Source organism: Aspergillus piperis (assembly GCF_003184755.1).
Source record: "Aspergillus piperis CBS 112811 unplaced genomic scaffold BO85scaffold_2, whole genome shotgun sequence".
In the NCBI taxonomy this organism is placed as follows: Eukaryota; Fungi; Ascomycota; class Eurotiomycetes; order Eurotiales; family Aspergillaceae; genus Aspergillus; species Aspergillus piperis.
Genome location: NW_020291592.1, coordinates 1,018,980 through 1,034,942, shown reverse-complemented (window position 1 = coordinate 1,034,942; position 15,963 = coordinate 1,018,980). Strand labels below are relative to the sequence as shown.

At 50.6% G+C, this 15,963-nt stretch overlaps 5 protein-coding genes across 5 annotated transcripts; 3 read left to right on the top strand and 2 right to left on the bottom strand.

Moving 5' to 3' along the window:
• Positions 1 to 267: 267 nt before the first annotated feature.
• BO85DRAFT_434468 (putative protein kinase Scy1) lies at positions 268 to 3,069 on the top strand (the record flags this gene model as incomplete). Its single annotated transcript, XM_025658469.1, has 2 exons — positions 268 to 1,705; positions 1,754 to 3,069. 2 exons carry the CDS (start codon positions 268 to 270, stop codon positions 3,067 to 3,069), a joined length of 2,754 nt encoding a protein of 917 aa, XP_025519738.1.
• Positions 3,070 to 3,795: 726 nt separating this feature from the next.
• BO85DRAFT_483842 (dipeptidyl peptidase 3) lies at positions 3,796 to 9,426 on the top strand (the record flags this gene model as incomplete). Its single annotated transcript, XM_025663189.1, has 9 exons — positions 3,796 to 3,923; positions 4,007 to 4,886; positions 4,951 to 6,031; positions 6,899 to 7,480; positions 7,551 to 7,587; positions 7,648 to 7,783; positions 7,880 to 8,232; positions 8,306 to 8,570; positions 9,217 to 9,426. 9 exons carry the CDS (start codon positions 3,796 to 3,798, stop codon positions 9,424 to 9,426), a joined length of 3,672 nt encoding a protein of 1,223 aa, XP_025519737.1.
• Positions 9,288 to 11,621, top strand: BO85DRAFT_117769 (putative RSC complex subunit Sfh1). The gene is made up of 4 exons (XM_025653886.1): positions 9,288 to 9,893; positions 9,996 to 11,162; positions 11,225 to 11,309; positions 11,365 to 11,621. Exons 1-4 carry the CDS (start codon positions 9,541 to 9,543, stop codon positions 11,461 to 11,463), a joined length of 1,704 nt encoding a protein of 567 aa, XP_025519736.1. The 5' UTR covers positions 9,288 to 9,540; the 3' UTR covers positions 11,464 to 11,621.
• A 1,284-nt stretch (positions 11,622 to 12,905) lies between these two features.
• BO85DRAFT_434464 (uncharacterized protein) lies at positions 12,906 to 13,671 on the bottom strand (the record flags this gene model as incomplete). The annotated part of the gene is made up of 2 exons (XM_025658468.1): positions 12,906 to 12,950; positions 13,066 to 13,671. The coding sequence occupies 2 exons, from the start codon at positions 13,669 to 13,671 to the stop codon at positions 12,906 to 12,908; spliced, it is 651 nt and encodes a 216-aa protein (XP_025519735.1).
• A 675-nt stretch (positions 13,672 to 14,346) lies between these two features.
• pex20 lies at positions 14,347 to 15,763 on the bottom strand (the record flags this gene model as incomplete). Its single annotated transcript, XM_025658467.1, has 4 exons — positions 14,347 to 14,489; positions 14,582 to 14,702; positions 14,813 to 15,595; positions 15,650 to 15,763. The coding sequence occupies 4 exons, from the start codon at positions 15,761 to 15,763 to the stop codon at positions 14,347 to 14,349; spliced, it is 1,161 nt and encodes a 386-aa protein (XP_025519734.1).
• Between the last annotated feature and the right edge of the window lie 200 nt (positions 15,764 to 15,963).

Below are 15,963 nucleotides of genomic sequence, written 5' to 3'. Positions count from 1 at the left end.
CTCGTTTACGCTTGAGGAGGACTCAACTTAGCATTGTCAGCTACGCGCCCCCCCCCCCCCTTCCTCTTTCGGTTTCTATATAATACTATTTCTTGTAATATTTGTTCCCCTATCTTCTGTGTCCCTGTTCTTCCCACCCCCGGAACCGCATTGCATACTTCCAGTGTTTCGACAACCACACTGGACGCATTGAGCCCATTGCGGCGGTTCTCTCTTTTTATCTCAGCTTTATCTTGCCTTCTATGGTGAGAAGTGAAACAGACAAAAATGTTTTCGTCTGCTCTCAAATCCCTGAGCTCTAATATATCATCCAACTACCACATCTCTCCACACCCCACCGTGATCTCCGGTCCTTGGAAAATCCACGATGGGAAGAAGAAATCTACCGGAACCACAGCGTCAATCTTCATCTTTGACAAGAAGGTTCTCGAACCGAGATCAACTGGACTTGGTAGTCGTTCCAGCTCTTCCACCAAAAAGCTGCAAGAAGATGTTGTCGAACGCCTGAAGCGGGAAGCAAGCAATCTTGCGCGGCTTCGGCATCCGTCTGTCCTTCAAGTGCTGGAGCCCGTCGAAGAGACTCGGAATGGCGGACTCATGTTTGCTACCGAACAGATCACTGCATCTCTTGCGGGACTACTGCAGGCAAAAGATGCGCAGGAGACCACTTCGAGGAGTGGCTCGAGGTCCAGCCGTTACATGGTGGAAGAGCCCGACGGCACGCGCAGGCGAAGAGACCTCGAGATCGACGAACTAGAGATCCAGAAAGGCTTATTGCAAGTTGCCAAAGGTCTCGAGTTCCTTCACGAGTCTGCTGGGCTTGTTCACGGCAATTTGAACCCTGAAGCCATCTACATCAATGCCAAATCGGATTGGAAAATCTCCGGGCTTGGATTTGCCGGCCCCGCTAGTTCTATTGAGTCACGCTCTACTCTCCCACCTTTGGCTCTATCAGAGGTTCTCTACCAAGACCCACGCCTGCCTCAATCTGTGCAATTGAATCTGGACTATACTTCGCCCGATTTCGTCCTCGACACCAACGTCACTCCTGCAGCGGATCTGTTTTCGCTCGGTCTTATTATAGTAGCGCTCTATAACTCACCCCATGTCTCCCCTCTACAAACGCATTCCAATGTGAATACGTACAAAAAGCTTCTCAGCTCCCCATCCAGCACTCCCTCCCAAGGCAACAACTTCTTATCATCGGGCCCAATCCCAAAGGACGTTCTTTCTCACGTTTTACCCAGGCTGATAACGAGAAGGCCTGCTCAGCGTCTGAATGCGCGCGAATTTCAACAATCCCAGTACTTCGATAATATTCTGGTCTCGACCATTCGCTTTCTAGAGTCTCTACCTGCAAAAAATGCCAACGAAAAGTCGCAGTTTATGCGTGGGCTTCAACGGGTCCTGCCAGAGTTCCCAGTCTCCGTGCTAGACAGAAAGGTGTTGGGCGCCTTACTGGAAGAGCTGAAGGATCGTGAACTTTTGCCTCTTATTTTGAGCAATGTGTTTGCAATCTTGCAGCGTATTCCCAATTCACGGCGCACGTTCCCGGAGCGAGTGATACCTCAGCTCAAAGAAGCCTTCCCAACAGGGAAAGGTGCTGTCCAAGACCGCGACTCTAAAAGAGACGCGGGTCTTTTGGTCGTCCTAGAAAACATGCGCGTCGTTGCAGATAATTGTTCCGGAAAGGAGTTCAAAGAAGGTCGGTGAGACCGAAGACACGCGAATGAGCCGTAACTAACCTTAGCAGACATCCTGCCCCTGATCCGTCTGGGACTCGATTCACCCACGCACACCTTGGTAGATGGTGCAATCAAGTGCTTACCTGTTATTCTTCCGGTCCTTGACTTCAGCACTGTCAAAAACGAAGTTTTCCCGCCTATAGCTTCGACCTTTAGTCGGACAAACAGTCTTGCTATCAAAGTGCGTTGTCTGGAGGCGTTCGCTGTACTGTGTGGTGGCTCCGTGGAAAGCAAGGAGGCAATCGAAGATGATCTATCGGGCGTAAGCCAAACGAGCAAGTCGCAGTTCGTGAAGTCATCCATCCTAGACAAGTACACGATACAAGAAAAGCTTGTCCCATCGTTGAAAGCCATCAAAACCAAGGAACCAGCTGTCATGATGGCTGCTTTGTCTGTCTTCCGCCAAATTAGAACAGTGGCGGACACCGACTTTCTTGCTCTGGAAGTCCTGCCGGTTCTCTGGAGCTTCAGTCTTGGGCCCCTCCTTGACCTGCGTCAATTTGGGGAATTTATGACTTTAATCAAGGATATCTCATCGAAGATCGAAAAGGAACAGACTAAGAAGCTCCAGGAGCTTTCGTCGGGGGGAGATACTGGAGGATTCCAGAACGGCACTGGGTCTTCCTCAACAGCCTCAATCTCGATGGGTCAGTCTAACATGGACAACACAAGAGACAACTTTGAGCGTCTTGTTCTAGGACGAACGGCAGCCACCTCCAATGACCAGGACATTGACCAGTGGGGTAGTCTCACTTCGGGCCCTCCCGCAGTGCAGTCTACTGCTCAAACGACATCGCCTGCGGGCTTCACCTGGTCTTCTAATACCACAAGTTCAGGTGTGAAAGGGAACATGCTCCCAGCCCAAAACAACCTCAGCATGCGTTCGATCACTCCGGATTATAGCTTGAACACTTTCCCGTCCCTAGAACCTGCCAGTCGGGCCAAGTCTCCTCCGACGCCGTCGTTTCCTACACTGCAGCCTTCGCCTTCTTCATCGTGGAGTATACCGAGCCCCGCGAGCAATCAGCAATCGGCCCAGAGATCTAATGTTTCCGGTCTTTCTCTGGGAGCGCTAGCGAACATGAAGACACAGGCACCTATGCCTAGCCAACCCACTCAATCTGCTCCCAATTACTCTGCATTTTCAATTCCTCCGCCTCCATCGGGTCACAGCTCCGTTGGATCATTTGGCAGTCCTGGGGGACTACCTAAGCCAGGAGGTTCGGCCTTCGGTACAACTGCCTCCCCCAATGCTTTTCTAAACAACAGTGCGCCGCAGGCAACACCAAAGCAAGGCCTTGACAAGTACGAGAGCTTGCTGTGAAACCCCCGGGGGTAAGGTCATACAATGGATCCAATTGCATATTTTCAAATTATAGTCACCAGACTCAGATACTCTTTGGGATTTTCCCTTTATTTCTCCCCCTTTATTTCTTTTGTCTCTCTAGCATAGTCACCGGTTATGTTGTGTGTACAGCATCATGCATGATTCCCCCATTGTTTCAGGCGTAGTTCAAAATGGGCTTAAAAGTTTTCAATTTTCCTCTCTAATGTCTGAGTTGGCTCGCATATGGGGCAAAAGAAGGGTTGTGACATATCTAGCATACTGCCATCATCAGGCCACATGATTATGATAATGGAGCATGGGGAGGAAAGCGTGGTGCTACAAGGTGGAGAAACAGTCGTGGAAACGATAAGTGCAGGCTCCACTTTTTTTTGTTGCCAAGCAACCCGATAGTAGATTGATACTATCCCATTCGACTGCAATCTAGGTTTCCTTTCCCCGACGGTGACCCGACGTAGCAGTGACGGAGATTCTTGGGTACCCACGGCCACCATCAGCTCTCCAGGCATGCAACCTCCTCTTCGAGGCGCCTTGAGACGCTTTCCGTCGGCTCAGCGTTTTGTCCTCCCCCACCGCCCCTCGTCCCTGCTGCCCCTCCGTCATCGTCTGCCTCCTCTCCACCTCACCCGCTGCTCTTCCTCGTCTGTAGCAAATCCCCTCACTTCATCCTCCGATTCCCTAATTCACTCCCCTCATCGAACCACAATGGACGCCCAGGCCAAGCAGCACTACCTGGCCGACTCGCCGCCAACCGTGGTTCGCTTGGAAGTCAAGTCTCACTTTGACAACCTCACGGACCCGAAGCTGCGGAAATATGCCCATTACCTGAGCAGGTACGTTATGAATTGCTATAGCCGATACATTTGCTACTATTTCGGTGTCATGTCGCGTCCCGCTAACATGCATGTGTCTGTAGAGCTGCCTTTGAGGGAACCCGTATTACCCTCCGTCAGGTCTCCCCGGAGTCTGAGCCTATTTACGACCTCATTCTCGAGCTTCATCGGGCCTGTGATGGAAACTGGTCCGAGCTCGCTCAGAAGACCAATGTCAGCGATGAGCATCTACGCTACTTCTTGGAGTATGCAACCCAATTCCTTGGGAACTGTGGTAACTACAAGGGTTTCGGAGACTCGAAATTCATTCCCCGACTCCCCGTTGAGGCACTCCAGGCTTTAGCTTCGGCCACGCCAAAGACAAAGGCTGCCTTTGACTTGGCCAATTCTACCGGTGGTGGCATCTACGAGACTGATGAGCAGTCCCGCATGCACCTCGGCTACCCGGAGGGCGGACACATGACAACATACTACCCCGACTCACCGTCTATCACAAAGGATGAGATCACGGCTATCGGAGATCTGATGGAGCAGAAAGGATTGCCGTTGGAGAACACGAGACTCAAGAAGACCGAGTCTGGTGACTTCGAACTATTGATCGCATCGGGTGTCTCCTCACCACCTGTGCGGGATAGAGATCTTGGCGATGCCGATATCTTTGAACTGGATGGAAAGCTCAAGGGAAAGACTCTTTGTCTCGTCTTTGGTGACTATCGGGAAGAAATGGCGAAGGTCGCTCATAGCATGAAGCAGGCGGGACTTAATGCGGCAAATGAGAACCAGAAGCGGATGTTGGACGCATATGCCATGTCATTCGGCTCTGGCTCGATTGAAGCATTCAAGGAGAGTCAAAGGATCTGGGTGAAGGACCAGAAGCCGGCTTTAGAGACGAATTTGGGCTTCGTCGAAACCTACAGAGACCCCCACGGTGTGAGAGGAGAGTGGGAAGGATTTGTTGCTCTGGTAAGCGTCACGTCAGAAATCAAAACCCTATCGCTCGGACAGCTAACAGAGCGCCCCAAAACAGGTCAACCTGGAGCGCACACGGGCATTTGGAAAATTGGTAGACAGTGCCGAGGCCATGATCCCCAAGCTTCCTTGGGGTAAGGATTTCGAAAAGGACAAGTTCCTGAGTCCTGACTTCACCTCCCTGGAGGTATTGAGCTTCCAGTCCTCTGGTATCCCGGCTGGTATCAATTTGCCTAATTACGATGATATCCGGCAAAACCTTGGATTTAAGAACGTTTCCCTCGGCAATGTCCTAAGTGCAAAGGCTCCCAACGAGCCTGTTCCTTTCATTGCAGAGAAGGATTTGGAGGTCTACCGTAGATGCCGTGATGCTGCGTTCGAGGTCCAGGTCGGCATTCATGAATTGCTTGGCCACGGAACCGGAAAGTTGCTCCAGGAAACAGCTCCTGGGGAGTACAATTTCGATATCTCCAATCCTCCCATTAGCCCGGTGACGAACAAGCCTATCTCATCCTGGTATAAGCCTGGGCAGACCTGGGGCTCGGTATTTGGAGCGATGTCGTCTTCATATGAAGAGTGCCGCGCAGAGTGCGTCGCTATGGCGCTCAGCTGCGACTTCAGCATTCTGCAGCTCTTTGGCTTCGGTGATGGTAAGGAAGATCTGGCGAACGAGGCCGGTGATGTTCTTTTTGCGGGATACTTGCAGATGGCTCGTGCTGGTCTCGTGGCTCTGGAGTTCTGGGATCCCAAGACGCAGAAGTGGGGACAGGCCCATATGCAGGCCCGGTACAGTATCCTACGTACCTTCCTTGATGCTGGAGGCGACTTTGTCAAGCTCTCATACACTAAGGATGACCTGTCCGATCTGGAGATCCACCTGGACCGTTCCAAGATTCTGACTCATGGTCGTCCTGCTGTGGAGAAGTACCTGCAGAAGCTGCATGTCTACAAGAGCACTGCAGACTTCGAAGCGGGCAAGAAGCTTTATGACGATATCACGTCGGTCGATGAGTGGTGGGGTACCAAGGTCCGCGAGATTGTTCTCAAGAACAAAATCCCTCGCAAGGTCTTCGTGCAAGGCAACACCATCTTGAATGGGGATGAAGTAACTCTCAAGGAGTACGAGCCTACGCTTGAGGGTATGATTCAGAGTTTTGTGGAGCGTAATGTTTGAACGTAAGGCGTTGAGGACGAGGCCGGAGGAGCATTAAACGGTTGATCAATAACGCTGGATACTCCAGGCTCTCCTCTCTGCATGGTGGTACATATTGGGTGGAAATGTGGCACACTGCCTGCTTTAGTAGTATGGATTGGATCTATCAGGCATGCATCATCAATATGACTTGCATATAATCAGACATCTTTATCCTACCATCTACATCATATGTTTTACTGACTTGGTAACCTGTGCTCTGTCGGAAATGAGAGGGATCGCCCACTTTGACAGTCAGCATCCCCTACCAAATATTCGAGAGCTTAGTTTCAGGTTTTTCGACCGGAAGTAAATTGAGGCAAGCTTTTTGTAGACAGTGCATCACGTAGATACTAATGACTGCCAGGTAATGATTGCTGGGCATCAAGCTGGGAGGGAGCGGCGGCGGGAGCGATCAGCCAATACGCGTAGTCGAGAGCAGTCGGTGGATCAAGTGCCGCCTCCTCTTTCCTCCTCCCTTTAGCAACGGCGGATTCCAGGCTCTCTCGTGCCCTGTAAGCGCTTCGTCTCATCCTCGTTCTCTCTCCTCTTCCCTTTAACCTCCTCCACCCCCACAGTCTCAACATCTTATCATCTTGGCTGCGGTCGCATTCTCATTGTTACTTCTTCTTTTTCTCTTTGTTGTTCTGTCGTACTCTTCAGGATAGAATCCGATTTGGACCAACCAAACCTGCCCCCTAAGTTCCATGTTTGAGCGTCTCTAGAAACGCAACGGAGGGCTCCTGAGCGACTCGAGCAACCCGGGGTCTGGATTTACTCCGGCCAAGGCCCCTTCTCAGTGGGGTTCACCTAGCTTCCGGCAAACCAAAGGACAAGACGGCCTTCTCTCAGCATCAGTCTACAACTCCCGACACCTTGTCGTGGTCACCGAATTCTTCTGGCTCGCCTCCCACGGCGCGGCCGTACCAGTACACAGACTCCGTAGCGGAGGAGGACGACGACTTCTATACTGCGCCACCGCCGCCGCATTCCCCATCCTCGGAGGCTTCTTCCTCTAGTTTCACTTCGTCGCGCCCTCCCCCTTTTTCGTCCCTTGTCTTCGCTCCGGCGACCGATTTCAATCGCGGGAAGGCTACCTTCTCCCCACCTGAATCTGCCTCCGCTCCAGCCTCCGTTCCACTTCCCCCCGACGAAGAGTCTCTCGCCCCGAGCCCTTCTTCATCCTTAGTCGCTGAAACTAAGGCGTCTTTCTCCCGGGACCACAAGCCGGAATCGTCAGGAAAATCTGCGGAAGAGGGAGAACCTCCTCCGCCGTATACTGAAGGATCCAGTCCTATCGAATCGTTCACATACGTGATGGCTGCAGCAGGAGGAGCGTCGAGCATCATCACGCAGGTGCAGCAGACCGGCGGGCCGCCGATCAATACATTAGGAGGTACGAAGGCCATTTGCCATAATGTCTGAGAAAGGCCTTTCCTTGGCTGACTGCTTTGCATGGATATTAGATATCGGTGGAGATGAACATATCACTCTTGATCTCCGGTGAGAACCCTCTATCAGCCCTCAGTCAAACTAGAGTCTTAGACCTAACCAAATTCGCAGGGGAACCCGTTTTACCCTCTCCCGAGATGAGCTGCTGACTCTCCCCGAGTTTGTCCTTTTGTCACTTTTTCCGAACGGTCTACTCCCTGATGGGCACATGGGTACCTTCCATGAAGGCGACATCTATCCGGTCGACGTGAGTTAACAGTCGTTCCTCTACTATGCACCTTCCACCGCCGCTGTTCTCCCTATACCTTGCCCAGGACACGTCTCATTATTTCCCACTTTTTAGTACGATCCGGCGTCTCTGCAATATATGCTAGACTTCTTCCGATCGGTTGCTCAATCCATCCCGTCATCATCACCATCTGCATCGACCTCTCCGGACCTGGATGTTGCTCCCGACTCCATGCAAGGGACTGCTAGGGATATGCTTCAGGACCGTGCTGGTATCATAGTGTTGCGCGAAGATCTCGATTTCTATGCGATCCCACCTCGCCCAGATATAGACCAGGCGGAGATGATCGAGGTCAAGCGCGCGGCTGCAAAAGCATTGTTAAAACAAGACGGGATATTTTCTGGGCTGAGAAAGAGCGACGAAGCCGGCTCGACAGAGCAGCATCTCATAGAGATGCTTACTGCAGGGTGAGTTGACTATTCCCACTCATTACCCCAATAGGCGATACAAAGAATGTTTTTCGAGACTAATTGATCGCAGTGGGTTTGATCGTGACGACCGATGGGGCCACCGGGCCCCAGAGCCCAACAAGGCGGTAATATGCAGCCTGGCTCTGGCCAAGTTGCGTACCGACATCCGGGGCGACCTGTCGAACAACAACGCAGTTGGCATGGCTCAGAAGCTCCTTCTATTCTGGAGGAAACCAGCCAGGAGATGCTGGTGGGAAGGAGTTGAGCTGGATGATGTGGAGGGAGTTGAAGGCAAAGTGAAAATTTGGATCCGTAGAGTATGGACTCTAGAGATGGTGAGTTTACCTTTACTGTTATCATATTTCCAAGATCTAACCAATATTTGCAGAGCGTAATTGGGCTTCGATAGCCTTCTCGCGGCGGTTATATCGTACCAATGGACTTTTTTGGTCTCCGCCGTTATCCTGCGATTTCTTTCGTCCTCGTCGATGCATATTAGAGTCGCTTTATTAGCAGCCCATTCTTTGATTTTTCTCTGCGTTGCCCAGTGCACATTTGCGGAGTTCATGATATCCCCTATATCCCGAGTCTGCATCCGCAGCCTAACAGACAAGAGGGATGGCGTATTCAATTATCATTGGGTACTGTGTAATCCTGTTTATAGTTTTCATTAGCTGGCCGGACCCCATGCATTGATCTGTATTTTCATCTAATTTCATTCCTATCCTGCTTTGTTTTAAACCTTTTTGGCCGCTTAGCCCTCCCTGTTGCTGGGCCTTGACAATGTGAAAGACTCTGTTGCCGAGTTGGAAATCCATATAATGTGTCTCTACAATATACGCAAAATAACACTAGGATTACATCGCAATCGCCCAGGATTTCAATTGCCCTAAAATTGAACTCTGTAGCTCCCAAGTTTTGTGTTCTTACTCTCCAGACAGGTTGCCCTGGATGTCCATCACGTGATCTCATGGCTGGAAGGGGCCTAGCGTGGAAAGGCCGGCAGTTCTGGCAAAACGCGACGAGCAGAAAAGGCGGAGCTCGACCGCGATCACCGTCAAAGAGCAGCTTTGGCTTCAGTTCACCATCCCCATTTCGCAGCCTCAATTCCTGAACCGCGATTTCCTTCAGCAATTGTTCGCTTCAGGCGCTTTCTACCCGCGCAGCGATACCTCGGCCATAACACTCTGAAATCATCGTTTTCAATCCTCTGCTGTCAGCCCTTTCGTCCAGCGAATTGTACGCGGCCCTGTTCGCCGACCGACTTGCGCAGTGTCTGAAAGGGACATGTCCCTGACCAGCTAAATGGCCAACATGTCCCCTCTCAGAGGTTACATCACATCATACCCGCCTCGTGTGCGCCAATATGGCAATGCGCTTCTCACCCCGATCATCCCACCTAGCCAAGTAGGCCCGACTTCACGGACGACCAAGCGAGGAACCGCCGCCATCAATTATGCGGAAGATGGTTACGATGATGAAGACTTTGAGGACAGCGAGGGACCTCGGCGGCCAACTGGGCTAAGGAGCCTTCGACGGGAGGAGTCAACGTTCGACAAGGTGCCGCTGGCGGAGAAGCTGGGGAAAGAGATCCACGCCCCTGTTGAGGTCCAAGGGGTTTTTCGCGATTGGATGATCAAGAGGATGTTGCGACCAGCGTATGTGCCGCTCAGTCTGATTCCTTAAGCGTTTCTAGTTTGCCTCTGTGTTTTTCCGGCATTTGTTATGGTACTGACTTGGAGTCTTCTCCCTTCGCACAGTTGCGCCGATCAGCTGCAAATTCAAGCGCAGCTCCCTCTTACCCTTATACCTATCCGAATTGATCTGGAGGTCCCAGCGCATCAACCTTTAGAACCATTCCCTTTGCCGCGAACAGTCCTCGATCCCAGTATCAACCCTACCTTGCCCGCCTACAGACGGCCAGAGGCGCTGCCTGCCTATCGCATCAAAGACACGTTCCTTTGGAATCTTCACGAGGCTCTTGCGACTCCCGAAGAATTCGCCGTAGGGTTCGTTCGCGATATGGATTTACCGAATCCACAGGCCATGACGATGGCTATTAGCAACCAGATCCGTCAACAATTGGAAGAATATGCCGGCGTTGCCCTGCATCCTTTATTCCAGAGCGTACAGCCAAAGCCCCCAGCTCCGCAGATTGGCCTGTCACGAGATGTATCTGCTACACCAGTTTCCACCCACGCCGCGACACCTGACAGCAGACCTAACCAGGTAACGGTGACCAAAGAGCCTCTCGTGAACGACAGCATACTAAACCCGGACGACGCGTATCGGTGCATGATCAACTTGAATATCAACTTGCAAAATAAGCTTTACACGGACAAATTTGAATGGTCTCTATTGCACCCTCCAGGCATGGCAGAGGAGTTTGCCAGGATTACGTGCGCGGACCTTGGTCTGGGTGGGGAATGGGTCGGAGCCATTGCGCATGGCATCTACGAGGCCGCTCTGAGACTCAAAAAAGAAGTATGCGAAAGTGGTGGACTTATCAGCGGCATGGGTGGTTATGGTAACGAGATCGACAATCAAGCCGCCAACGGCGCGGAGGCGGGCTGGCGTTACGATCCCGAGGGACTGGGCGACGAATGGGAACCTAAAGTGGAGACACTGTCAAAGGAGGAAATCGAGAAGCGTGAGGGTGATCGCGAACGTCAGATTCGTCGTCTACGTCGAGAGACGGCCAGATTCTCCTCCACTGCGGGCATAACGCCCGACGCCTCCCGACAGGGCAGTGGGTACTTTGACGTCGACAGTGAAACGCCGCTAGGAAGAGGCGAACGGAGCAAACGAAAGAGACGATTCCGCAGTCTGAGTCCCTCGGGGAGAGGAGGAACCCCTGGAGGACGAGGGACTCCGGACACTGGTTCAGGAGCTGGCTATGGTGGAGGTGGCGGTACACTTGCCGACTGGTTTGTCATACCTTTGATATCTCTTCATAGTGCGCATACTGACCACCTTCTTTGTTCGATAGGGAGCGTCAAACTTGGAGATGCACCAACTGTATGGTCTGGGGTACGGCCGTTTGGGCCGTACGAGATGGCCCGGCAGGCCCAAGAGTAAGATCTATATGCCACATCTCTAACTAACTACATGCTGACTTAACTGCGACAGACTCTCTGCCACAACTGTGGTCTATTGTACGAACGAGACAAGGTGGCCCCCGAGTGGTCCAGAGATCTACACCGTCACGATATGCCCATCGGCCGGTAGTAGACTTGGTGGATTGCATAAGCGTAGATGTTTCTCTTTGACCCCCGGCTCTACGCTCTGTACCTATACGGCAGAAGTGAGATCGATCCCTCTCCCTGCTACGATACCTCAAGCAGGGGTCAGAGCCAGAGTCTGATTCCATGTTGTTTTCTTTCTCTCCACAGGCCGGCTATTTCGTGACATATCCTACGAAGTATCCCTGACGTGATGAATCCTCGTCGAAAAAGGCCCCCAACCTCCCACCAGCCTGCCTTGTGTTTTCCCCGTGCCAAAACAAGCACATCACACACCCCCAGTCAATGTACTATCTGATTGATGATATCTCTAATGAACCTCTATTCTATAGTTGGGGCAGGCGTTTCTCATTATTTCCATACTTTCAAACTTCTTAACTACTTTCCATTACCTTTTACTTTTTACTTTCTTATTCTCCCTAATATGTTCTTCTTGATGGATTGGTACCTACCCTTGCTTCTCTGGCGATAGGTCTGGGCCACTTTTATTTCATTCTCCATCATGTTTGGTTGGGTTTGTAGGGACTCTAAAATATTCGGTGATCAATTCTATTTTACTTTTGCTTTAGTGTGGTGTTGGTCTGTTTGGGCTGGTATACTACGTTACGAGGATCTGGTGGGCACTTTTCTCTTTCTTTTTCTCTTTTTTGAAGTATGTATGATGTTCCTGCCTATTCTGGTTTTATTGTCCTCTTTGTGTGGGCGATCAAACTGGAGTTTTATGTGGTAGCTACTACCTAGCTACCTCAGTAGTCTTGCTATCGATTGATGTGTTGTATGATAGTTTCGTCGTCATAGCAGAAGGTACGAAGAAAGTTTATATGTTCGGAAATTTATTTGTCTTGAATAGGTTACTATTGACTGTATTGTTGTGTAACTTCATACTCTGAATATAAGTACTCTATTAGACAGCTGCGGTTGGCCCTAACTAACTCTGGATATATATATATATATATACGAGGGGTGCTCCTTTCAACCATCATCATCCTAAAAACAAGACCACACGCGATGCAAACCAACTCAAAAACACACGAACACGATGACATTCTATTCGAAGAATCACAGGCAATCTAAACTAAACTAGTAGAACTAATAACTATAATCCGCAAAGAAGTTGCTATCTATCTTTGTTATTATATATCATCAATCTACTCCATTACTTCCCCTTCCAGCCAGTCGTATTTCATGTCCCACCTAGCATTATTAAGCCCATCAAAAAGAAAAAAGAACAAGGAGTAAACAAAATCAGATAAAACCACAAACAAGACACACAATAAGACAAGAGGTAAAGAGAAGATGAAAGAGTACACACACACACACACACACACGCACACGCACAGAGCGAAAAGGTCACTCCGCCTTCCATCTACTACAACTACCCAATCAACTCCATACCACGCGCCAGAGAAGAGAGAAGAGGTAAGCACACTACCGCGCCCTCTTAGCAGCAGTAGTAGCTACCTCCAGGGGTTCCTATATTCCCAGAAAATCAAAATAATTAGCCATAAGCCCACAACCCCATACAACCATTTCCCAACGACAAACCAAGCGAAAACAATTCAAGGAAAGGAAAAAATACAAAACTTACAGAAGAAGCCCTCCTCTTCCTCCTCGGCACATTCATCCCCATTCCTCTTTGTCCACCCATTCCCACACAGATTACATTCCCACTTCCCAGGATTTTGATCCCGGTGTTGATATTCAGCGTAACAGATGGCGATGGCGATGTAATTCTATCTGTTGCTGCACTAGAGTGGTCCGTAGGATTGGAATCAGAATTGAGATGACCTGTGCGATGCAAAGCAGTAATGATAGATGTGGCCATGTCTGTCAATTTGGAATGGCGCTGGTATGGGGTTGATTGTGGGACGGTAGAGGTGGATGTTGAGGATAGAATGGGAGCGGGTGATGCCTTGGTATTGAGGGCTGATGCTGGAGCTGGAGCTGATGGGAGTATAATGCTATTTGCGTTGCCCTGAATGCTCATTGATGCGTCGATGTGGATGGTTATGAGGCTGGGTTGGTCTGTCTCCCCATGAGAGGAGGCATCTTCGGCTTCAAGTTCATTTTGGGGATTGTGAGCGGAAGGAGAGTATGGAGGTGGCGGTGTAATGGTGTTTGTTTGGTCGGTATTTCCTTGTGATTCGACTAAATTGTGGGATTGATGGACGATGGATGCAGATGGTGGAAGCATTGTGAGTAGAAATCGGTCTGACAAGCGCTAGAAGTCATAGAGAAGGATGCAAAGATTGGTATAGATGTGATGCACTGTGGCAACGAAAGACTGTCCTACGGAATGGAGACCGGGCTTAAAAGAACAGGATGAAAGGATGGGTGAAGAGAGTTTTTGGTTGGGATTGGTCACTGTCGCTAAGAACAATAGCATGCAATTGACATAAATAAACGCCATCACAAAACATCTATCCAGGTGACAAGGATGCATCATTAAACGAACTTCTCTCGACACCATCCACTAGCAGGCGAAAGCGACACCTCATTGCGCCAGAATGGCTTAGGAATGCATCACACAGCTCGTAACGGTCAACATTGTCTCACAACAATGCCACCTGCGTCTCGAATTGACGTGCTCTGGCTGTGATATTGTTCTCCCCCATCAATAGGCGGAATAGGGTCACGTGTCGATTCAGAGACAACAAGGGTCCCTGTGCGGTGCCACCCCGGTGTTTTAAAGGATGAACAGAGCATCTGAATAGACACAGCCAATTCGGACGGATTAGAGTCTGACACTTCCAACCAACAAGGACTGCTCGGCACTTGCGTGATCCCGACAGACCATGAATCAACCGGCTAGTCCGATACATTCCCTTTCCTAGCCCCAAGAACTGAATGGGAAAGTCAAATAATTACTTTAAGCCCAGCGGTCCCCATGATGCCAATCCCCGTATACAGAGTAATCACCGCTAGGGCCGAAGCCACCAGGTGAGCTTTCCGGATTATTTCCACTTGTGATTGAGGTGGAGTTTCCTTTAGACGAAATCCCATGCATGGCGCCTATTCGGTGAAACCCGGTTAGCTTTTCCAGCCTATCATTCTGATCCATCATGCGAAGTAATAATAGGCCGCCTGGCACGTCACAAACTTACTCGTAGTGTTGGGTGTAGCGTCTCCGCGGGCATGATGGTCCGTATCTCCTATTGTCTGCCCTTGCCGTGCTTTCCGACGTTCCGGATAATATTTGCCGCCTGGGTGCAATGGATGCGGAATCTAGATACTGATTAGCAGAAACAAAGGCCGGCGCGCAGAGACTTGATTATACCAGCGTTCGTTCCACGCCAGCCGAATTTGATTTCATTTCACGGACTGCTGGTACTGACTTCGCGAAATTCATCCCCCTCGATCTGAACCTCACGGTCGCGAATGCGGCGCATCAAGGCAAGGAAGTTGCTTTCTCTGAACTTCTGGCTTTGATCATATTTGACACTGTCTAAAAGCTGCCCCGCAGTTCGGGCGAGCTCGTCCGCATCATTCACCCGTGCCTGTTGATCGTTCTTCTCGGTCTGGGGAATGGTATCCGACCCTATCTTGATCTTCTCTTCCGTGCTTTCAGCCGTAACATAATTCGTCTCTTCCACGACTTCCTCAGCGTGAACAGGTGCAGTCTCGGTTTCCTGCGACATCATGTCTGCCCGTGCCTGCTCAAATGCAGCTTCAAACGCCGATTCATCAAATGTGTCGGCCATCGGTTGCTGGTTTGCTGCGGTGGCTTGCGCAGGGGGGAAAGCAGCACCAGTCATAGGGAAGCGAGGTGCAAAGGTTGGCTGAAGCCCTTGGACATGTGGCTGATGCTGCTGGAAAGAGGGTCGTTGCTGCTGAGCGAACTCATTCTGCCAACCCTGTTGTGACATGGCTGCCATCGGCGCTACAGATGGTCCTGATGTTTGATGGAAAGAATGCGAAGGTCCCGATATATGCATATTCTGAAAGTCTGCCGCCCAGTTTGACGATTCTGCCGGGCCTGATACGGGGAAATGCTGAGAGGGAGGAACGAAAGGGCCGGCATGCTGTACATCGGGAAGCGGCGCTCCTGCTAGACCGGACTCAAATGCGGCAAACTCGGGATCGAGAACCCCTTGGCTTGAATTTTGAGATCGAAACCCCTGGTAATTCCATGAGTACAATGCGGCAAAACACGCTCACGGCGAGAGACTCACTTGAGAAGGCGATTGTCGAGAAATGATTCTATCTTGCTGAAGGGTACGATCAACAGATGCATGCTTCTGGAAGTTCTGCAGCGCATTCGAGGGACCACACAGAGCATCACTCATGGTGCCGACTAGGTTGAACACGAGCTGAGAGAATGGAGCGTGTCGGATTGCTTGCTGTGTTGAGGGGAAGAGGATATACAATAAGCGTAGTGAACAGGCAACTGGTAGTAGTATTTAGGAATGCAGGATGTATATACAAGAACAAGCAAAGAAGTGAGTCCAACAGAAGACAAGAAGATAATGAGAGAAGGCAAAGGCAA